General features: G+C 40.9%; 1 protein-coding gene across 2 annotated transcripts in view; it reads right to left on the bottom strand.

Annotated features, from left to right (window-relative positions):
- Positions 1–164: 164 nt before the first annotated feature.
- LOC126295210 (plexin domain-containing protein 1) overlaps positions 165–24,667 on the bottom strand; it is a 1,111,099-nt gene continuing 1,086,596 nt past the window's right edge. For both annotated transcript variants that reach the window (XM_049987546.1, XM_049987549.1), the window contains 3 exons: positions 22,551–22,821; positions 8,444–8,583; positions 165–835 (listed from right to left, as the gene is read on the bottom strand). In XM_049987546.1, coding sequence (XP_049843503.1) covers positions 767–835; positions 8,444–8,583; positions 22,551–22,821 — 480 coding nt within the window. In that variant the 3' untranslated portion in view covers positions 165–766. The remainder of the gene's footprint in view (positions 836–8,443; positions 8,584–22,550; positions 22,822–24,667) is intronic.

Below are 24,667 nucleotides of genomic sequence, written 5' to 3' on the forward strand. Positions count from 1 at the left end.
CTAGTGATAGATTCGGAAACTAGCCATTCACCAACTACAGAAAATTTCTTAGTTTTGGGCCCACCCTAATGTGTGACCACATTTGGAGCAACAAACAAACAAACAAACAAACAAACAAGACAGAAAAGGCAGCCAGTTTCAGGCGTAAAAATAACACTATAGGGTTTAAAACAACTTTACTATCCATTTTATTCTGCATAAAGAAATATACAAGTGTTTATATACAAACCAGAAAAAATACATGCTTATCAGTAATACACTTGCCCATTTGGATTATAAAAGTAACAGAAATGCCACTACTGATGGCAGACAACAAAAATTTAAATTTCACACGTCCACTGAAGCACAAGCCGCAAAACGCTCAAGCATTTTAAAAAAGTAATAATTAAAACTGTCGGATAAAACTGAGTGCCGGGAATGTAAGCAAACCCAGAGGAGCATCGAGTCTGTCGCGGGCAGCGGCGACGGTACACAGCCTTCTGCTAAGAGACACAACAGAAATAAGTTATTCCTCGCCTCGGCTGAAAGTACTTCGGGGTAAATCTGCTTTCCCTACAATTACACGCTCACGCTGCAGCACACACTATCGACCGAGGCAGGTCAGTCCACAACTTATCTTGACGACAGCTGTCGACAGAGGCGACAGCAGTCGGAGGTGAGATTCGCCGGACAGGTCGGGGGCAGGTGCGGGGGTGTCGGCGTTGTGGGGACTCCCCCGCGTGGCGGGCGGGGACTCCCCCGCGTGGCGGGCAGTGCCTCCGCATCCTCACATGTGTATCGTGGCGGCCGTGTAGCGCGCTTCGCCCCTCCGCCAGCTCCACTGGCTTGGCCGGTACTGCAACAAGAATCCAAACATCTGTGTAAGGAAACTGATATGGGTATTGCCATGCACTGACGGGCAGGTCTTTGCAGCCTTCCGCAAAATTTAGACTGGCTGGTTAAACAGTGCTGTTCTGTTAGAGTTGTAATGAATTTGATCTCGGCTTCACAAAATTCAATAATAAAATTTTTTTTTTCGTGATCTTCATTGTGGTGGGTCTACAATTGTGATGAATTTTTTAAATGATTTTAGCTGACACTTTCTTAATTGGATGTACTGTTTTACAATTTTGGCCTCAGACCATTTTCATGTATCTAAAACATTACCACTGACAATAGAAAACATTGAAAAAGAACTGTTCTTAACAATGTGGCTATAAGTAACTGTTATGCTAAAAACTTGCTGGACATACAATTGAAAAGGATGTCAGAATATTTTTTGTTGTCAGGAATATACTAAATTATATACTATATACTAAATTAATTGTAAAAAAAAAAAACTCTAAACTGGACGATACAAGGAAACTTAGCACATGATATTAAGAACATACCTTTGCTGCACTCTAAGACACCAACCACAAAGTGCCTAATAGCAATACATAACTATAAACATTACATAAGTTACAGAAACGCAAAGTCATGGATGTGATGGAAGAAATTGAACATAGTATTAAATAAATAGAAAGATCTCTGGACTGAAAAATTCCTGGACAACTTTTCACAAGTTCTGCAACAAAGCATTACATATAATTACCGTTATGTCCTTGAATAAATATGACTAATGAGAAAGAAATGCAACCATAATGCAAGTCATTTAAGGTTTCACAACATTTTGACAGTTTTCCTTACTGTTTCAACTACTGTGATCAACTTTATATGCAAAATCTTTAACTATTCAAAAATGAAACAAACAAATGTTTCTGATTTATTTTTATAGGAATTACATGCAGTCATACTCACAACAACAATGAACAATAATTAATATACATAAGAATAATGTCCTACATGGCTCAACTAAAAAATTTCCAAGTGCACGTATCTTAGAAATGTTGATCTTACTATAAGAGCTTTGCAGGAACTGCTAAAAAATAACACGCTCCTAAAATTATGAGAAACTATTTTCAATTTATTGTATGACAACCATCCCAGTTATGAGAGTAAAGACATACATGGGATACTAGTAACAAACACACTATAACGTAAGGTATAATTCTCCTAGTGTACTTCAGAATATGACATTCTCTAGTGATACTAATGCATCCAATGTATAATATTCAGTTTTAGATACTTGAAAATGGCCCAAGGCCGAAATAGTAATAAGAAATCAAATAGAAAAAAGTATCAGGTGAAGACATCACAAAATCGTTTAACAATATTTTTACAACTATATTTATAATTATAATGACATTTATGTATTTTCATGCACAAACCAATACAAAAAACCTGCATAAATAGTATTTACACTCAAATGAGATTAATTACTGTGCATCTTTCATGTGCTTTTTATATTTAACCTTTTGTTGTTAAAATTGCATTTGAAATATTAATACTGTTGATGTCATGGTGGTATTTGTTTTTGAAACATATGGAAATTGTACATATATAAACAAAATTTATGCGGCTTTGTTAAAAATACTGTATTGCTTGTATTGTAACAAATATCCTCGGTGCGTTAAGTTTTGGCTGGAGTCTTAGTAGTACGTCTAACATGTTCGTGTGTGTTGTTTGCATGCAATTTGGAACGAAAATTGTGAATAAAATGTTAAATAGCAAAACAAAAACCTGTAACACTTCATTTAATGGCATGTATAGATGTATATAAAACAATGGAAACAATTTTACAGGTAGGAACATCAATCTGTCACAAAAGTGTGCCAACAAGAATGAGTAGAAAATCAATGACAAACAGAAGATACGTAAAATACCTTTAATAATCTCAACTGAAATCCCTGAAAATTCTAACACTTTTCCCATATTTATTCTCCAGGTATTACAAAAATGATCCAAACAAGACCGCAATAGAACCTAATGAGGTTTACTAAGAATTATTATTTCAATTATTTCAGCTAATATTCACTACCCTTTTATTCATATTTTACACGACATTTCAGGAAATTTTTCTCATTTTCCATAAGAGAAGTTACGTATAAACAAACCCACCATTTTCATTCACAGTTACAGGCTTTAGTCAAAGGGATCAAATCAGACAATTGTTTCAGTGTACTGAAAAGTAAGATACATGTTACAGGGCCCATATGATGCAAAAGCAGTATTCTTTTATTATTATTTGAGTTGTAAAACGAGATAGGTGTGTGTGAAACTAACACTCTTCATCTATAACTGCAAGATTTGTTAGGGAGTCAAAAATATTTCTTATCATGACAATACTGTAGTTATGCCCCCAAATTTATTTTTATGTAGTGTTCAGGTCAGTACGACCCAAAAAGAAATCTCTATAATATTGCTAAGGTTGCCTTCCACCCCACTAGGAAATTTACTGCATGTGGAGTGAGTATATTTACACCATGATTCCCTCATATATTCCTCGGATGTTTGTTAACAAAGCTGAGTTTTGCGCAAGCAGTCCTTTCTAAATCCGTGCTCATTCTTCTGTCCAGATGCTTCCTGCCTCCAAAAAATTTATTATATTTCAATTTAGAGTTAGCTCAATAATACTGGCACAAATTGAAGCTAAGAATATTGCTCTGAAAGGAAGTGATAAATAACAACCAAAGATATGCACTTGCAACTGATGATGAATGGCTGCGAATATTAGCAATATTAAAGAGCAATCTCGTGGTTGCTGTCGGAAATATATTTAATACAGTTAGACACAGGACTTTCATTCCACAGACATGGGAATTTCCTAGAGACCAATAAGCTTATGACCACAGATCAGCAGGTAGGAGACGAGGTACTGGCGGAATTAAAGCAGCGTGGAGCGGGCGGGAGTCGTTCTTGGGTAGCTCAGTTGGTAGAGCACTTGCCTGCGAAAGGCAGAGGTCCCAATTCGAGTCTCGGTCCAGCACACAGTTGTAATGTGCCAGGAAGTTTCATATAAAATTTCATTCTAGATGAGCACAGTTTTAGAAAGCATCACTTGGGCAAAACTAAGCAAGTCCTTTTCTCCAGGATACACTGCGACCCAAGGATGAAGGGCAACAGACAGATACCGTATTTCAGAAATTCCGGAAAGCATTTTCATGGTGCCCCATTGCAGGCTGTTAAAAAGATATGAATGTACGTAATGTGTTCTCAGATATGTGGGTGGCTCGGAGACTTTATAAGTAATAGTGCGATAGGACTGCTGTTATTTTCTATACGTAATGATCTGGCGGAAAGGGTAAACAGCGGCCTGTGGCTGTTTACTGGGGTGTACTGGAAGGTGTTGTCAATGAGTGGCTTTAGGAGGATACAATATTACTTAGACAAAATTTCTAGTTGGTGCCACGAATGGCGGCTAGTTCTAAACATGGGAAAATGTAAGTTAATGCATGTGAGTAGGAAAAACAAATCTGTAATGTTCAGATATAGCATTAGTAGCATCCTGCTCGACATTCACGTCATTAAAATTCAGAGTGTAACATTGCAACGCAATACGAAATGGAATGAGCAAATGCGGATTTTGGTGGGGAAGGGAAATGGTAGGCTTTGGTTTATTGGGAAAATAGTGTCGTTCATCTGTAAAGGAGACAGCATATAGGATGCTAGTGCAACCCATTGTTGAGTATTGCTAGAGAATTTGCGATCCTTGCCAGACTGGGTTTGGAAGACACTAAAGCAATTCAGAGGCAAGCTGCTAAATTTCTTACTGGTAGCTTTGAACAACATGCGAGTGTTAAGAGATGATTCAGGAATGCAAATGAGACTCTCTGGAAGAAAGGCGGTATTCTCTTAGAGGAATGCTACTGAGCGTTTGAAGCTGACTGCAGAATGGTTCTACTGATGTAAACACACATTAGGTGTAAGGACTATGAAGATATGAGAAATAAGGTCTCATGGAGGCATATATACAGCTGTTTTCCAGTTACACTGTTGCAAGGGTACCCTCTGCTGCATGCAGTATGGTGACTCGTGGAATATGGAGGTAGGTGTAGATCGATGGACACCTGAAAAGAATTTTTAAAGAATCTAGAGCCATGCGGTTTGAGGCACCATGGCACGGATTGCGCAGCCCCTCCCGCTGGCATGGGTGTGTGTGTGTGTGTGTGTGTGTGTGTGTGTGTGTGTGTGTGTGTGTGTGTGTGTGTGGTGTTCTTAGCATAAGTTAGTTTAAGTAGGTGTATGTCTGGGGACTGATGACCTCAGCAGTTTGGCCCCTCAGCAATTCACACGCATTTGAACATGAGAAAAAATCTGGACTTAGATATGTACTCTGCAAGCCATCAACAATGTGTGGCGAAGAGCAGTTGGTACCACTGCTGATCATTCCCTTTAATGTTTCACTCTTAAATGGAATGAGGTGGGGGGGGGGGGGGGGGGGGGAATAAAAGACTGTCTCTGTGCCCATGTGAACCTCTTAACTTGTGTTTGTGGTCCTTACGCTGGATGTAGATTTGTGGCAGTAGAATCATTCTGCGATGAGCTACAAATGCCAGCTCCATAAATCTTCTCAAAAGCATTTTGCAAAAAGAATGTCTTTTTCCATCCCTGGGTTGTCATTTGAATTCATGAACCGTCTCCATAATGCTCACTTGGTGATCAAATCTAATGGTAGTAAATCTAAGAACGCTTCTGAATTGCCTTGATGTCTTCCTTTAAACAGACCTGGTGGGGGATCTGGAAGACTGGCTCAAGAATGGGTTTCATTACTGTTCTATACACAGTCTCCTTTATAGATGAGCAACAAGTCAACCGTTCACATTTCCTGCAACCGACCTTACATGCTCTCTGTTTTTCATAGTCCCAGATACTCTATTTCATGACTGCATCAAACAGCACACCACCAATACTGTTTTTTCCCACTAATTTGCATAAACTTAAATTCTCTCACACTTGGAGCAAGCTGCCAGTCCAGATTGAGAAATACTGCCTCAGTGTTTCTGTAACTCCTGTACACCATAGCTCATCAGCAAACAGTCACTGATAGCTGTTCCTCTCATCTGTCAGATCATTTATGTCCAGGCAGAAAAATGCTCCAGTTGAAGTGCTGTAAAGGTGAATATGCTGCTCTTCAAAACATTCCGACAGAAAAGTGGGAAACTAGCTGCTTCAATCCTAATTCAGCAGTCTCCCCTCACACTCCCACTGTTGTTTTCCCCAGTCTATCCTTTTTCTCACATTGATGTACAGTATATTGCACAGCTGCTGCCAGCACTGTATGCTAGCAACTCAAAAATTCTGAGGGTCCAACTTTTTTTTTCCTGTGTAGCCATGTGTTTAGAATTTGTCCAAAATCCACCCTCCCCTATACTTACGTTTTAACCTTTGCTGTTCTAGGAGTGTCCACACAACCAAAGCTGTGTATGGACTCTGTATTGTTCATTTACACTGTCTCCTTTCTCCTCTGCTCCTCTTCTTTTGCCTCCATCCATCTCTCCCCCCTCTTTCATAGCCACATTTTCTCTCTCTCTCTCTCTCTCTCTCTCTCTCTCTCTCTCTCTCTCTCTCTGTGACTGATAGCACAAAAAATTGTGAATATATTCGTGTGCCAAAATTTTTGTTGACTAAGGCAGAATGAGGACTGACTCAGTAGATTCCTCACATTCTGTGCCAGAATGTTTTAAAGAGGAACTTATTCCTCTTTATACTGCTCAGACGTGGGAACTTTTATGCTGGTTTCTTTCTTTCTTTCTTTCTTTCCCTTGCTACATGAGGGTGCGCTGATATAAAGAACCTTCTGGAAGTCAGTAAAGTTTTGACAGTTTATTTGTATTTACGAACTTTGACACACATAAACATAGAATAAATTCACATAAGTATAACAAATCCAGTCTGTTAAGGATCGCAAATTCTCTAGCAATACTCAACAATGGGTTGCACTAGCATCCTATATGCTGTCTCCTTTACAGATGAACCACACTATTTTCCCAATAATCCAAAGCCTACCATTTCCCTTCCCCACCAAAATCCGCATTTGCTCATTCCATTTCGTATTGCGTTGCAATGTTACACTCTGAATTTTAATGACGTGAAAGTCGAGCAGGATGCTACTAATGCTATATCTGAACATTACAGATTTGTTTTTCCTACTCACATGCATTAACTTACATTAACTTACATTTTCCCATGTTTAGAACTAGCCGCCATTCGTGACACCAACTAGAAATTTTGTCTAACTAATATTGTATCCTCCCAAAGCCACTCAATGACAACACCTTCCAGTACACCCCAGTAAACAGCCACAGGCCGCTGTTTACCCATTCCGCCAGATCATTACGTATAGAAAATAACAGCAGTCCTCTCACACTATTACTTATAAAGTCTCCAAGCCACCAACATATCTGAGAACACATTACATACATTCATATCTTTTTAACAGCCTGCAACAGGGCACCATGCAAATGCTTTCCGGAATTTCTGAAATACGGTATCTGTCTGTTGCCCTTCATCCATGGGTCGCAGTGTATCCTGGAGAAAAGGACTAGCTGAGTTTTGCCCAAGTGATGCTTTCTAAAACTGTGCTATGCTTTCTAAAACTGTGCTAATCTAGAATGAAATTTTCACTCTACAGCGAAGTGTGCACCGATATGAAACTTCCTAGCCGATCAAAACTGTGTGCCAGACCGAGACTCGAACTCGGGACCTATTACGGGCATATGCTCTACCAACTGACCTACTCAAGCACGACTCATGCCCCGTCCTCACTGCTTTAATTTTGCCAGTACCTCGTCTCCTACCTGCTGATCTGTGGTCATAAGCTTGCCGGTCTCTAGGAAATTTACTGCATGTTGACTGAGTATATTTACTCTCTGATTCCCTCGTATGTTCTTTGTATCTAATATTGAAATTCCATGCAGTCATCCCAAAATATTTATATTTATATTTTCACAAAGTGAAAAAACTGAGTTGCTTAAACAATAATATTTTATTGTTTATAACTAGTTACAGAATAAATTAATTCTATATTCTGTTGTATAATAAAGTGTGAAAGAGGTAAGGTTGCCTTCGACCCATGTCAGTGGAATGAAAGTCCTGTGTCTGACTATTAAATATTTTTCGACAGCAACCACAACATTGCTTGTCAGACTGTTTCCCCTCCCTCTTCCCCCCCCCCCCCCCCCCCCTTCATTTTGTGGGTTTTCCTGTTAGTATGGCCAAAGGAACAAACCGATCATTGCTGTCGAGATCCCACAATCGCTATTTTATGAAATGGAACACAGAACTTTTGTTCCGCAAACAACATATGGTGGAAGACATCTTATTTCTTTTACACTTCATTGTACACCAGATGACGGAACTGTATTATTCTGAAAGCAGTCGGGAACTATCAAATATTATTGGTTCAACGAATGATCAAGTTTCCTCCATTTTCTGAAAACAGACATGTACAGTTGTGGTTGGCCTATGAAAAGATCACTCTGAAATATGTTTATAGTTGTTCATTTGACTTTGATGTTTGGCGCATGTAAACAGCTGGTGCTCACACGGTGTGTGACACACCATACCCCACGACTCTACTCACCCTGATGAGGAACTGGCCAGAAGCTGTGTGCGGGTTGCGGTAGGCGTACAGGATCCACACACCCGTCGCGCACACCAGCGTCACCACACTCAGGATCGCCACCACGCCAGACACGCTCACCGAGGAGCTGCTCGGAGATCCTGCCGTGCAGAGGGAGAGAAACATCTGTCAGCATCTCCGTTCTTACGGCGGCACAATGAAATTTGTGTGAAATGTGGATGGGCAGCAATACCTACTAAAGCTTACAGAGTTTCCGCACAACTTCGGTAGAAAGATTTGCAGGTAGTGTTACTTCAGTTTTATTTTTATTTTGTGTCTTACAAGGAAGCCTTACGAATTGGCCCTCTTATATTTTCTTCGTACTCATAGCATAAGTGGCTTGGAGCCCAAATATCTATTTCCTAAAGTGATAAGGCACTTTTTTTTTTCTTTAAAGGTAAACCATTTCAAGATTAGTAGATTTACAAGTGCTGTTAATTTAACAAGCATTTGGTGTATTTCATTGAGAAATTCACCAGCCAGTGAGTCAGTAGGGCATTACTTTAGTAATTGTGAAGTTGCTGTTTGAATTCTCAGTGGCAGCAACTTGTTTATACTTTTTTTTAAACTCAATACTTATTAGCAAGAACTAGGACCCTGCGAATCTGAATTAACGAATAGCTTATATATTTTTTAAGATGTGGTATGAGACCATTCCAAATAAATTAAAAATTCGTACAAAAACAAAAAGCTTTAAAGAGTAAATTAAATATTTCTTGACATTGCACAATATTACAGACGTACATAATTCTTCCATTTAATGATTAGACATTTCCATTCGTTATAAAGTGGAATTGTTAATTAAGAAATGCTGTGTAATAATTTTTTTTTACAATGAACTGAGGCACTATGAAATACTAGTTAACAATCTGTATTCTAGTACCTTTCGCCGCGGAAGTCAAACATGAGGCAGAACATATGGACGTGGTCAGCCCATAGAGGGCTTTGCGTCCGCGGTCGCTATTCCGTGCAGGTAGGGCGCCACCGCTAAGCCACGTGCAGACAGCGGCCAATAGCCACTCCCTCCGGTTTCGTATATAGGGACCTGTTCTGCCCTAGTCCAGCCAGTCTGGTAATTGCTCTGGATTTCGTCTATCTCAGCGGTACTGTGTTCTGGTCGTTGCTCGTTGTTGACATTTGCCTGGCTCTGGTTCCGAGTGGATTTACGTTTAGTGTTGTGGTTTCCACAAGCCTACGTTGTTTATCTCTTCCTTGTTGTGTCGCTCATAGTCGGTCGTGGTCTGTTGTTGTCAGTTGTCGTTTGTCTGTCATCCGACTCGTCCTGTGTTTACCTGGTGGTGCGTGCTCCACCACCGGTGCCTTCCCCGCCTGGCGGCTCCGATCCGCAGCCCAAGGTGTTCCCGCTGTTGGTTGTGGTTACAACAGGTGGGTATCATTTTTCCATTTTTACCACTGTTCCTGCCTGTATCTCTAGAATCCATCACTCAGTGCCTCCTCCTGGTCTTCTGACAGACTGCCACCTCCCTCCGTCTTTTTGAATGCTTCTCCTAGCTTAAAGCCTCTGCACATTTTCCAGCATTTGTCTAAATTCGTTACTGTCCACAATGTTGTCCTCTGGGGTACTGATTTCTTTTTAACATCTGTATCACATTTGGTGGAGCTGTCCCAATCTCTTTGCCTTTGGCGTTATGAATTTCCAAATTTTCTTTGTTAGACAATCATGGGACATACTGGACGTGTGCCCTTAAATAACAAGTTTTTCTTCTTAACCCTTTTGCAACTACAGATCAGCTCTTTGCATTCTGTGCTGAGGGTGGGTTTTGTTACAGCTGTACTGCTCACCAACTTCTGGTGTCTGTGCCAAGACAGTGTTCTGCCCGATACGAAATACTACTCAATTTTTCAAAACCTATCAGGTGAAAAAAATTGGATTTTTGCACATCTGATATGTTCCCTCTGTAAAGAAATGCATTTCTTTTCTATCTCTGTCATACGAACCCCGCTGCATGAAATTAAATAAAACAGTGCAAGAAATTTTAAGAGCTCGCAGAGGTAAATACGCACTGCATATGGTTGGATTTCAGCTCTTACACTGAACTGAATGAAACATATATAAGGTATCAAAATTTTACATAAAATTTAGAGCAGGAGGATATCTCATTTCATTCTTGAATTACTGGAGTTTATGGCCAAAGGATGTCCGCGCGCAATGCGCCCATTCACGTCACGAATCGCATAGTCATAACAATAATCATATCTCAAACAATTCAAGATATGAAAAAAAATGTTTTCTGCAAATGATAGCACTTAAAGACATATGATACATGATAAATACTCTTAACCCTTACATTCACTGAGATATGGAAGTAACTCGTCCACAACAGTGAAAGGTCGGCAGCTCAAATACAGTCAGACATCCATAATACCAGGAGAAAAGTGTAGCACAGGATGTGTACAAACACCCACAGAAGTGAAAGGGTTAATCACAGATGTTACCAGTTCCGTCCTTCTGTACAGCTCCTCACTTGCTCTCAAACATAATGTGCCTATTAATCGATCTGTCACCTAAAATTCTTAATATTCTCCATTCTCTATCATTATATCTCTTAATCCACATCCATCTATAATCAGTCTCTGAAGCATGTACTCCTTTTGCCTTGACAACTACTGTAGTGCCTTAACTTGGCTCATACACTCAGCAATTTCCTATCAACAATTTCTTTTTTTAAAGTTCTATGCTCAGTCCAATTTACTGATCGCTACCTGTTCTGAGCCACACAGTTTGATTATCTTTTATTTGTTAAGAATAATGATTTTAAGATTTTATATGATAATAAATACAAAATTAAAATAAAAGTAAGAAATACTGCGACACCAATGAGATTCGAACCAGCAACTACTTAATTACTAGTCTAATATGCTAGTGGCTGATAACTGAAGATCTGATGAAATGCTTTGTACTTAACAGTGCTTGGAAATCACACTAGTGCTCAAGTTTATTGCTGGCTAGTTGTCAACACCGTGTTCATTTTCAAACCAGCAATAAATTGTTACCATATAAAATAGCAACACAAAGAAGTAAACTTAATACTGCTCTGCATACAGAACAATTATTAAATGTGATATATAAATGTGTGCTCTTCAGAGAAGTTCTATTAAATCACTTCACTACGATTCATACAATCCAGACTTTTGTATGTTTTTAATTACCACAACAAACAACACTGTAATTTTCAACAAAGTGTGCTAGTAAGCTCCTTGTAAGGCTACATGTGATTTAAAAGTAACTGCTAATGAAATAGTGGGAACACAACCGTGACAGGAAATAAAAAAAGGCATGTATTAACAAAAGCCGCAGCATCTACACACAAATAGTAAACAAATTTTGAATTACATTTTCATTCATTTACTTTTTTCCCAAAAACCTTTGACTTTGTGCAGGAATAACTGATTGCCTCCACCTTTGTTGCTAAAAACAACTTCAATGTAACTTTACACACAACTGATTTCGAGCATTACAGTCATAACCAAGTAGAATTTCAGGACAGGAGTCAGATATCAATGGCTAATCCCCTGCGCATCTCATGAAAACCTAATTCAGTTGCCTGTATGGGAACAGTGAAGTTACTTTTCTCAACTGAAGTCGAACCAGTCAAACGTTCCCTGCAGAAAGTCAAACACTACTGTGGCTTGAAAGTAGCGCTATGTAAGGAAACAATAGTTATTTTTTAAGATCCAACTGATCTAAACGAAATTTATCTAATCACACTTCATTAATATGCAATTCTTGTGTTTACTTCTTTGTACATGAGGCTGCATTGTACAACTGCCAAGATTTCACTAAATTTTATATGTGCCTTACAGCTTTAGTTTTTAATTTTATCTAGGAATGGGCAATGTTGGTGATTTTCCAACATCAATTGACTCCCAAATTATTTATTTTTCTGACACCAATGTTAAATGACGAATTGCTACGATGACCTAAAAAGCAACATACAAATAAATCTAGTATCTTATTTATTAATCAATACATACAGCAATTGTCTACAGACTTCAAATTACATTTTTGAGAAAATGCTTCTGTTTACTGCACTGTTGATGGAGTCTTTTTTTTATAATTTTGGATAGGCTGTGCTGATGACTTTACTGCTTATTTCTGATGGATCTCATTCAACATCTAGGAAGAGATCTTCCAGGTAATAACTGAACTGTGATTGTACATCTATTCCTGTTGCAGTCTGCAAATTATCGTTTTCTTGCACTATTTTATAATGTTCAATTTATAAATATCAGATATGGTTTCTCTATTTTCCTGTAATGCCTCAACGTGTTGCCCATACTCACTGACAGTCATTTCAACAGCTGAAAGAAGATTTTAGACATCTTGATGGCCTCCAAACATGTTAAAGGATCTTCCTGGATATTCCTATATTGAGGATCAAGAGGTGCTGATAAGGCTAATAATTTAGTATGTTGGCTGCAATTCCTTTTTGGTTTCTAATATGGCATTACTCTTTAGGTTCTCTCCAACTGTCTGACATTCAGATATTCAACATACTACTTATTGGGATTACTTTACTGCTTTCAATGTGCTTTTCTACACAAATTTTCCGAGTAGCCACTTCTGTAGGCTGCAGAATGTCACAGCTATCTGCCTGATCTACAATATGTGCAGCTGTTACCACGAGCAGTGCACTAGTGAAGCATTTAACAATGCTATTTATCACTGGATGCAGCTGTAACACTCTTTCAATCATACTGAACATTGAATCCATCTGGTGGATACTTGATGAGTTAGTCTGAGCTACAATTCTTTTCTTACCTCATTACTTGCTACTACACTTCAACCCACATTAAAATCCTCATCACACCAGTAATCACCTCCGACAGTTTGTCTCTTTGCAGTGTAATTTTTTTGACACCAATTTCAGCTTGTGGGCAAAACATTGTGTATGACTTTCTTCCAAATGCTATTTCTACCCCATTTAACAACTACACTGATACTGCTATACATTTAGAAGATTTGTTTAAATAACAAAAAAAATTGGCAGTGGTAACAAAACTTAGTTTTCTTCTGCTACCACTGAAGATCGATATTGTACGTAAGCACCTCAAAACACAGTTTAAGTTTAGAAAAACTCACTTGTTTCTTAACTACCTATACTGCATACATTGCCTCCATTCTTTTAAATTATATACATGAGTAAATGGGGGTAATCCTTATTTAAAACACTTCCCATCAAATGTATTCTGAAATTTTATAACACAATTCTCACTTCTGCTTGTAAAAATTTTCTAGCTTTGCACAAGACTGAACTTGAAAAATGTTTTAATAAGGCCAGACACCTTAAAGACAGACAGCAACTATATTAAATATTAGAAGTAGTCACAAAAAGTTCTAATTATCACCTCAAAAAATTGAAGTAGTGCAAGTTAGTGTAATTAACTCTTTGCTACTCACCATAGACGACTTGCTGAGTTGCAAAAAGGCACAATGAAAAGACTAACACAGTTAACTTTTGCCCATAGCATTCTTCGGCAATAAAACGCGTGCACATTCATTCACACAAGCGATCAAACCTCATACACACGACGGCAGTCGCGCACGCGAGAATGTGCGCGCGCACGCGAGAATGTGCGCGCGCACGCGAGAATGTGCGCGCGCACGCGAGAATGTGCGCGCGCACGCGAGAATGTGCGCGCGCACGCGAGAATGTGCGCGCGCACGCGAGAATGTGCGCGCGCACGCGAGAATGTGCGCGCGCACGCGAGAATGTGCGCGCGCACGCGAGAATGTGCGCGCGCACGCGAGAATGTGCGCGCGCACGCGAGAATGTGCGCGCGCACGCGAGAATGTGCGCGCGCACGCGAGAATGTGCGCGCGCACGCGAGAATGTGCGCGCGCACGCGAGAATGTGCGCGCGCACGCGAGAATGTGCGCGCGCACGTGAGTGAGTGAGTGAGTGAGCATGCGTGCACGCAAGCAAGCATGCACTTTCCTAAAAAAGGTTTTGGTCAAAAGCTAAATATGTAACTGTATTTTCGTTGTGCTTGTTCGCAACTCAACAGGTAGTAGTAATCTGTCTTTTTCCTTGTATTGTTGATGCTGAAACCTGGAGTTTCTATTGTTTGTACTTAATGTTTTGTCTGTTTTCTGTTGTATGTCTACAAGCCCTGGTGCACATTGTAATCTTCATGCCAAAGCACCTCAGGACACTGCTAGAAGAACAAAAATGAAATTGCGCAGCCCACTGATGATGTACAGTCTTAGGGGGCAATTCATTTTTTGCAAGGCAGGTGCCATAATCTGACTGCCTAGAAACTTCGCTCAGTGCAAGAGACATCAAAGTAAGCGAACACCTGTCTCAGCTTATCTGTAGATACATTACAATTTCTGAGAGGACAATACACAAAGTTTTCTAGGTACTTACATGCTTTCCAGCACATACACAGTCCAACCAAAGCAGTGGTACAGACACGAATGTCATGGCTTCACAATTTTGCAGCCCATGTTTGAGACCAGATTGTTATTTTTAGTTTGTTTTTCCATTTACCTATCCATGTCTGCAGAAAGTTACTGAACAAATGTTTTCCAATGTATACTGAAATAACATTGTCCTTATTCATCCACTAATTTTATGTATGATCAATATCTTCTTCCATAATCAATTTCAAGTGCCAGTTTTTGGTGAAGGGATCTTTTGTATGTGATTTGCTGTGAGATTATTGCCAACATGTGATATCTTCTGCAATATCAACTATGTTTCTATCCAGAGTGGGGTTCATATGAAGAGATGTCACTGTGACAAACTTGCTTTCACCCAATGCTCATGGTGTTTTGAATTTCTCTGCTTTCAATGTTTGTACGATCAGCACCACCCAAGAGAATGCACCAGATCTTCCTGAATAAACGTAAGGAAAAACCCAGTTATAATTTTACAACTAATGTCCTGGTATTCCCTAAATTGACAAGGAACTCTCATACAGTAAACATTGCAAACATAGTGAATTTGAAGGGAACGATAAAAAAAGATTATAAACAGTGGGAAAACTGTAATTCTGGGAATACAGAAGAGGGTTTATACTGTATGCAGCTTCATCACCACAGAAAAAAGGCATAGACCTGACAGTGATCAGGTAACAGGATGCTCAGCACTTTTTTAGGATTGCCACAGAGTGGTGCCAACAGGTTAAATCACTAATGGGCAGTTACGCAAGGCTACTTAGATAAAGTGCTGGGCAAAGGTGTCCAAGGGCTGTCTTTTTGTTCTAAAACAATGTCCCAACTCATTCTGCAATGGACCACATCGTGCATGCTGCTTCTTTGGCAAAATACAGACTTTGCAACCAACTACTTCACTTATCATCTGTCCCTGAAAAATTAGTGTTGCAATGAACAGTGAATTTATATATGACGTCAACGTTTCATGCTCGCAGGTTTATTTTTTGGTGATAATTTAAACATTATGACTACCACTTCCACACAAAACATCTGAATATTTCTTAATGTCCAGTGCAGAATTTTGCAGTGTTGTCTACACAAGCAGCAACAATCATACCTTTGGTCTCCATCCAGCCACTATTCCCGTGAAAGCTTTCAGCAGAAAAAAGCAGAAAGAGAAAACATGTGAGTTAACACTAGAGATGCATCGCTACAGAAACTAAAATTAGACCATTGTACAGCTGTTAATATAAAAATCATATGTACATACTGTTAAAATACAAATCATATGTACATACATGCTCCTAAAGAATATAGTGGGAATGAAACCATCATCTCTCTCTCTCTCTCTCTCTCTCTCTCTCTCTCCTCCCCCCCCCCCCCCCTGAACAATTTGTTTGCAACAAGTAACTTACCACATACATCAAACAACAAATCCAAAACTGGTCGCTATAGAAATAGCTCTACAACAATTTCATGTCCCAGTATTTCAGTGGTTCTCATAACCCACATTCTTATGTGGGTCCAGAACCATTATTTCCTGTGACTTTTATCTTACACAAGGTCCACCATGGAAACAATGTTTTCATATTGAATAGTGCAGCTCTGGCCCCAGAGAGGAGGGGGTGGGCTTGATTTGTATGTCAGAGTATGATTTTAGTTTTCACAATGTTGAACCTGGAGCATCGTACGTTCACTCTTTTAGTTTTTGTCAACAAAGAGTCTGTAATACAGACACAAAACTACCTTCACACTCATTTTCATATTCCCATCCACTGACCTGTTCCAGATCACAACACCATTTTTAGATGGGTTGAATGCTTCAACACAACTGGCTCTGTAATGTGTGTGTCAACACAACCGAATGCCCGAAAACATCGAGTTAGGACGTCCACTATAGAGTGTCCTAAATGGTCGATTCACTCACATCCTGAGAGCAAGGAGTTAATGGGTCAACAGTGCAAATGACTCAGAAAAAACATTCGTTATCACCTATACAGAGCTCAGATATTTAACAACCTGAATGTGATTACGAACAGTGTCATGTCTTGTTAAATCATAGTCAGTTATGAAAACATGATTTTTCTCATGGGTCGTGATGCCAATTTTCCATTTAGATGTAACAAAAATTCTCTTATGTTTCAAGAGACCCATTTCAGAAAATGGTGTGTACGTTTTGAGGAAAGCAACATTACTATGAATTAATTCAGAGTGCTACGTTACAATGCTCCTTACCACCTTCTTCCCATAACTTCGACATCACAAATAGGCAATGAGGAGAGTATGGTTTTAACAAGGTCACGGACCTCCACGCACACAGCTCTTAATTCAATGGCTGTCTTACAAGACCCGTTTCCAGTTCGCATTATCTCCAGATATGGCAACCTTCACTGGCCTTATTACTGTATGCTAAGCTTATGTGACTTGTGTTTATAGTATGTGTTACCCAGCCACACTGCACTGAAGATGACAATGGGACTGGCTAGAATGCCGCATAAGCATAAACAACCAACATCTGAATGATGTGATCTTCAAAACATAAACGAAACAATGAAATTCTCCGTACACACTAATGTCATAAACGAAAATATTTTTACGAACACTAAGTACATCTTATCTGAAAACCATGCGATTCCCAAGATGGACCTTGCAAAGAAATTCTAGTGTGTTCGGAGTAGCACTGAAAACCATTCTGAAGTCCACAAAGGAAATAGTATCCTAGTGCACCCTGTGCCCTCCACTACACAGTATATGGGGGTGTGCAGAGTCCATATATCAACGTAGGTGTCTGTGGTGTCCCTTAAATAATTCAAGTTGACAATTAAATGCTGCTGCTGGGTTATTAGACTGGCAGCGGCACACACTGAGTGTTACACAAAAGGACAGCACATTGATACCGTGAAAGCTCACTACAGGAAAGGAGAATTTTATGCAAAATCAAAATTCAGAAGTTGCATGAAATGTTTCCTGGGCAAAATGTAGCTAGTCCGTCAGCTGTGTAGTGATCGCGTAAGAAATTTGAACAAACAATTTCAGTGTTACGTGATAAATTGCTTAAGTGCGTCATGCGATCCTTTTCGTCATAAATGTAGCAGTTGTGACAGGTAGGACAGCATGCAGCCTAGGAAATAAGTTCATCATTTATTGTGACAATTTGTCGTCATTCCAAACAGTGCTATGTGGTGGTGTGCCAAGAAACACATATTCTAAACGCCAACAACATCCTGTGGCAGAAGGATTTCAGCCATACGACTATCTGAAGAGACGAGACATTTATTTCTTGGTTATGGGTAAAAGGAAATAGACAACTTAGCCACACATTCATGTTCAGGGACAAAACCAAACTCTAGCTTAGGAGTGAACAAAAAACAGCTGCATTAGGAGAAAAGTTTATAGTACTCAAGAACCATCCAGTAAAGCTATCGAACTGGCATTGTAAAGCAGGGCATTCTTCCAAAAATGAGGATGGTGATGCGGTAACAGGTAGTTGGAAAAAACTGAGACAAATTTTCACTATTGCCACAGCAAATCCAGCTGTGTATATGAACTTAAACCCACTGTGCTATTTCTAACATACTGACGTCTTTGATCCCCAACCAGCACGGATTTAAAAAACACCGATTATATGAAAACCAACTTGCACTTTTCACACATACCTCCTGAAAGCAATGGATAAAAGCAGTAGTTTTCTATTTTGAAAGCATTTTACTCAGTAACACAATTAGCTTATTACCAAAAGTGCAGTTGTATGGGGTATTGAGTAAAACTGACTACTGGACTACAGATTTCTTCGGAAGGGGGGGGGGGGGGGGGGGGAGGCGGCAGTATGTTATCAGAGATTCAGAAGTAACTACAGGCGTGAAAAAGGGAAGTGTGTTGGGGCAACAGCTGTTTATGTTATACATTATGAACTTTAAGACTAGGTTATTAGTAACTTCAGACCTTTCACAGATGATTCAGTTATCTATAATGAATTACTGTTTGAAAAAAGCTGCGTACACATTCAGTAGGGTCTTGACCATCTCCAATTCGTGGGAAGATTGTCAACTCGCTGAAAATGCCCAGGAATGTAAAATTATGGACTTCCAGAAGAAAAAACTTAGTATCCAATGACATCATTAATGACTCATAATTAGAATCACTGAACTCATACAAATACATTCTAGGGTGCGATATATATTAAAAAAAGATGCTGTGACTTACCAAATCAGAAAACGCTGGTAAATAGACACACTAAAAAACACACACAAGTTTCAAGCTTTCCCAACCCACAGTTGCTTCATCACGAAAGAGGGGAGGGAAAGATGAAAGGATGTGGGTTTTAAGGGAGAGGGTAAGGAGACATTCCAATCCCGGGAGCAGAAGGACTTACCTTAGGGGGGAAAAAGGGACAGGTATACACTCTCTCTCTCTCTCTCTCTCTCTCTCTCTCTCTCTCTCTCTTCACCGCCCCATTGTAGCTGGTTGTCAAGCCCCCACAGAATGTATCTCTGCCTACGCAGATCAACACCTTTAACCCATTACATGCAGTCTCCCATCCTTCATCAAAGACGCCAACCACTTTCTCGATCGCCTGGAATCCTTACCCGGTCTGTTACCCCCGGAAACCATCCTTGTAACCATTGATGCCACTTCCCTATACACAAATATCCCGCACGTCCAGGGCCTCGCTGCAATGGACCACTTCCTTTCACGCCGATCACCTGCCACCCTACCTAAAACCTCTTTCCTCATCACCTTAGCCATCTTCATCCTGACCCACAATTTCTTCACTTTTGAAGGCCAGACATACCAACAATTAAAGGGAAAAGCCATGGGTACCAGGATGGCCCCCTCGTATGCCAACCTATTTAGGGGTCGCTTAGAGGAAGCCTTCTTGGTTACCCAAGCCTGCCACCCCAAGTTTGGTACAGATTTATTGATGACATCTTCATGATCTGGACTCACAGTGAAGAACAACTCCTGAATTTCCTCTCCAACCTCAACTCCTTTGGTTCCATCAGATTCACCTGGTCCTACTCCAAATCCCATGCCTCTTTCCTTGACATTGACCTCCATCTGTCCAATGGCCAGCTTCACACACACGTCCACATCAAACCCACCAACAAGCAACAGTACCTCCATTATGACAGCTGCCACCCATTCCACATCAAACGGTCCCTTCCCTATAGCCTAGGCCTTCGTGGCAAACGAATCTGCTCCAGTCTGGAATCCCTGAACCATTACACCAACAACCTGAAAACAGCTTTTGCATCCCGCAACTACCCTCCCGACCTGGTACAGAAGCAAATAACCAGAGCCTCATCCCCTCAAACCCAGAACCTCTACCAGAAGAACCCCAAAAGTGCCCCACTTGTGACAAAACTTCCCAGGACTGGATCAGACCTTGAATGTGGCTCTCCAGCAGGGATACGACTCCCTAAAGTCCTGCCCCAAAATGAGATCCAGCCTTCATGAAATCCTCCCCACTCCACCAAGAGTGTCTTTCCGCCGTCCAACTAACCTTCGTAACCTCTTGGTTCATCCCTACGAAATCCCCAAACCACCTTCCTTACCCTCTGGCTCCTACCCTTGTAACCGCCCTTGGTGTAAAACCTGTCCCATGCACCCTTCCACCACCACCTACTCCAGTCCTGTAACCCGGAAGGTGTGCACGATCAAAGGCAGAGCCACATGTGAAAGCACCCACGTGATTTACCAACTGACCTGCCTACACTGTGACAGCGCTTTCTATGTGGGAATGACCAGCAACAAACTGTCCATTCGCATGAATGGACACAGGCAGACAGTGTTTGTTGGTAATGAGGATCACCCTGTGGCTAAACATGCCTTGGTGCATGGCCGGCACATCTTGGCACAGTGTTACACTGCCCGGGTTATCTGGATACTTCCCACCAACACCAACCTATCGAAACTCCGGAGATGGGAACTTGCCCTTCAATATATCCTCTCTTCTCGTTATCCACCAGGCCTCAATCTCCGCTAATTTCAAGTTACCGCCACTCATACCTCACCTGTCATTCAACATCATCTTTGCCTCTGCACTTCGGCCTCGACTGACATCTCTGCCCAAACTCTTTGCCTTTAAATATGTCTGCTTGTGTCTGTATATGTATGGATGCGCGTGTGTCTCTGCTTGAGTATATACCTATCTTTTTTCCCTCTAAGGTAAGTCTCTCCGCTCCCGGGATTGGAGTGACTGCTTACCCTCTCCCGTAAAACCCACATCCTTTCGTCTTTCCCTCTCCTTCCCTCTTTCCTGCAGAAGCAACCGTTGGTTGTGAAAGCTAGAAATTTTGTGTGTGTGTGTGTGTGTGTGTGTGTGTGTGTGTGTGTGTGTGTGTGCGTGCGTTATTTTATTGTGCCTGCCTACCAGCACTTTCCCGCTTGGTACGTCTTGGAATTTTTGTTTTTAATAAATTTTTTTCATGTGGAAGTTTGTTTCTACATATATAGCTCAGTCATAGGTATAATGGAGACAGCTTACAAATCATGTGTGTGACCCATCCTACAATACTATCTAAGCGTGTGCGACCTGTATCAAATAAGACTAGCAGGGGATATTCAATATATAAGGGGAATTCAAAAAGAAATGAGCCAGAAGCATAATTACAGAAACAAGTACCAGCATGTTAGAAGTATTGACCCTCGCTGTTTACACACTCGTCCCACTGTGACGCAAGGAGGTGAAAGGCTGTCTCATAAAATTCCCAAGGCTGTGATGTCAACCAGTTCCGCATGTACAGCTGGATGTTGTCGTGCAAGGTGAATCTTTTGCCCCCTCAGAGTCTTTTCAAGGGGACCAAAAAATGCGTAATCACAGGGAGAGAGCTCTGGACTGTACGGAGGGTGGCCGAGAACCTCCCATTTGGATTTCTGCAGTAGTCCTGTGACCGTGATGGCCGTATTAGGCTTTGCATTGTCGTGGAGCAGATTGCCTGGTCCTTTTGATTTGATCGCTTGGCAAAATGTTGTCAAGGTTTGCAAGTTGTCCCGTGCTACAGGAAGTGAATCAGAAGGGGGATATCTGTCTTCTCTTGACGTCTCTAAGTCACTGTTTGCAATGCGACTGGCAGTGTTTGATGACTGATTCATGTGCTGCCAGCTCTGTACAGTCACGTAACCTACATGTGTGCCTTCTAGCACTGGGTTGTGAACTTCCACACACCGGCTCGTTTCTTTTTGAACACCCCTTATAAACGGAGAAGGGCAGCACGAGCAGTCACATATTTGTTTGACCAATGAAAGTGTGTCACCGAGAGACTGAAGAAATAACAGGCAGGCACACGTAAACTATACTGCGAAAGCCTACCTACAAAGTTTCAAGAACCGGCTCTGATTGGTTAATCTAGGACTATATACAACCCACTATGTATTGTTTGTGAAGGGATTGTGAGGCTGAGATTAAAGACATTCCAACAGCTATTCTTCCCACACTCTGTATGTGAATGGAATGGGAAGGAAAAAATCAGCGCAGTCGGAAGGACCCTCTATCACGCACTTCACAGCAGTTTGCAGAGACTAAATGCAGATGCAGACACAAGCGGAAACTCTGACTTTCTAGGTTAACTGAATCCACAATAACCACATCCAAAACACACACGAACTCAGACGAAGTTCAAGTGATCAGATCGAGGTAGCGATTCGGCAGCAGGCGCGACTCACCGTTCATGTGCAGCCCTCCGTCAGTGCGCTGCGGCTCCGAGTGGGCAGCCTCCGGCTGGGAGGCGTGCACGGCGGCCTCCACACCCCCGTCTCCGCCGCCGGCGTGCGGCCGGGACAGCGGCTGCAGCGTCGGCAGCGCGTGCTGGTCGCGCGTCGCCGGGGGCGGGCACTGCTCCACGGACGCCAAGCCCTGCTTGTCGCACGAGTGCTGGAGCCACTCCTGCCGCCGCCTGTCCATGCCGTCCGAGCACATGCCCTTACACCACCGGCACTGTGGGCGCACACGTACACGAACGTCAGGTCACGGTGCTATTCGCAGGTGTGTTGGAATTTGACAGATTGAGAAGCACATATTTTGAAGTATTTTTTCCCCACACTGAATACACCATCTGGCCACATCTTAATACTTTGTATATACTTTAAGGGATAATTTATTTACCGTTTTTACTCTAATCTAAGCCTCACTTTTTTTCCAGTTTTTGTAATCCAAAAAACCGCCTGCGGCTTAGAATCGAGTGCAAAGCAATCGGAAGTTCTGAAAAATGTTGGTAGGTGCCGCCACAACAAACTTCTGCCATCTAATATATGTAGCGCTACACAGGCATGCTCTGCAGGCACAAAGATAAATACTGGCACGAAAATCTCTGCGTCAGTAAAGAAATTTAAAAAGAAAAGTGGACGACTCTCTTTTTTCTCCACTCCGAGTTTCAACCACTGCATTTTCAGACAATACCCAACAAAGTAAATGCAAATTCTGTATTGTTCAGCTTCAAATGTAGCAGCCTTTCAATGTACTACGAAAATCTGACTGGCAAGACTGTTTGGGATATTTGTTAATATGGCCAGCTCTACTTTCTGAATTTTTTCCTACCTGTGAGGAGAGATGGTTGCTAATAGGAACTCATGAATTGTGAATCACATTCAGTAGTCTCTTCACCATAAGAATAATACGAATATAAACATTTTGCCATGTATTGTTTTGTGTTTGCTGCTATCTCATTTAAATCCTGTCTGCCTAATAAACTACGAAAATAGAGTGAGACAACAGCAAACGTGGAAGAATATATATCGTGTCATGTTTATATTCGTATTATTGTTATGCCTAACAGTGATTCAGTCAAAAATGAAGCACAACAATTGACTAAATTTTTAAATCTAAGATAACTAATTTCTGTGCAGAATGTAATGTACTAAAGAGGCACCTGCGAAGATTTTCAAACAGAGAAAATTTTCGTTAAACCATCGTTCAGAACGTCTTTTATCATACACAGTCTATTGTTTGGTTGTTGTTGATCATTATCAAAGAAAGCAGCAGTGTTAAGTAACAACAAATAGCAGCCTCTTGCCACTGTTACGCTAATTGAGACCAGCACTTATGAGATCAAAGAAAAATAGGCAATCAATTCAAACCAGACAAGACAAGCATGTGAAAAAGAAAGGATACCCGTATAAATACGGACGGAGCGCCTGATGCTTAGCAATGGCTACCTGGTAAAGCTTAACTGCTAAGCTTACAACTCGAACCAAACTACTGTAGCTGCATCGTCATTCATTTGACCTAAATTGTGTCTCATATTACAATGGGCAAACTTTGTATCGATTTGGAGGTGCGGCCTACAACTTTTCACCCCCCTTAGAGGAGACGTGTACAGATAGCCTAAAGGTAAGGTGGCCACTTGCAAAAAGCGGCAAATCCAGGTTCAAATCCCGATCCGGCACAAATTTTCACGTCACCAAAAGGTAGAATACCTGTACCTAGGATGGCGGACATAGAGTTATTCACATACAACAAACTTCCTTCAATTTAAATCTAATTACCAGGGATGCGATCAGACCCTTTCCGATTTGAAGGATAGGATACGACATCGTATGACTCCGATTACACCATATATGCTGTTCTCTACTGTCGACTGTGCCACATTACAGATAAAGCACATTGCCTACTTGGGAGACCGTGCCAAACATGTTGTAACTTGTGACTGTATCCTAATGAATGTGCCCCAAACACCATTATCGTGTCTCTGATCGTTCCTCCCGTTTTCCTGCAGCCACACCACATCCTGGCTGCTTACAGCCCCATATTTACACCTGGTACCATAAATTGTAACTATTATTTT

The sequence above is a fragment of the Schistocerca gregaria genome, chromosome 11, assembly GCF_023897955.1.
Source record: "Schistocerca gregaria isolate iqSchGreg1 chromosome 11, iqSchGreg1.2, whole genome shotgun sequence".
Taxonomy (NCBI): Eukaryota; Metazoa; Arthropoda; class Insecta; order Orthoptera; family Acrididae; genus Schistocerca; species Schistocerca gregaria.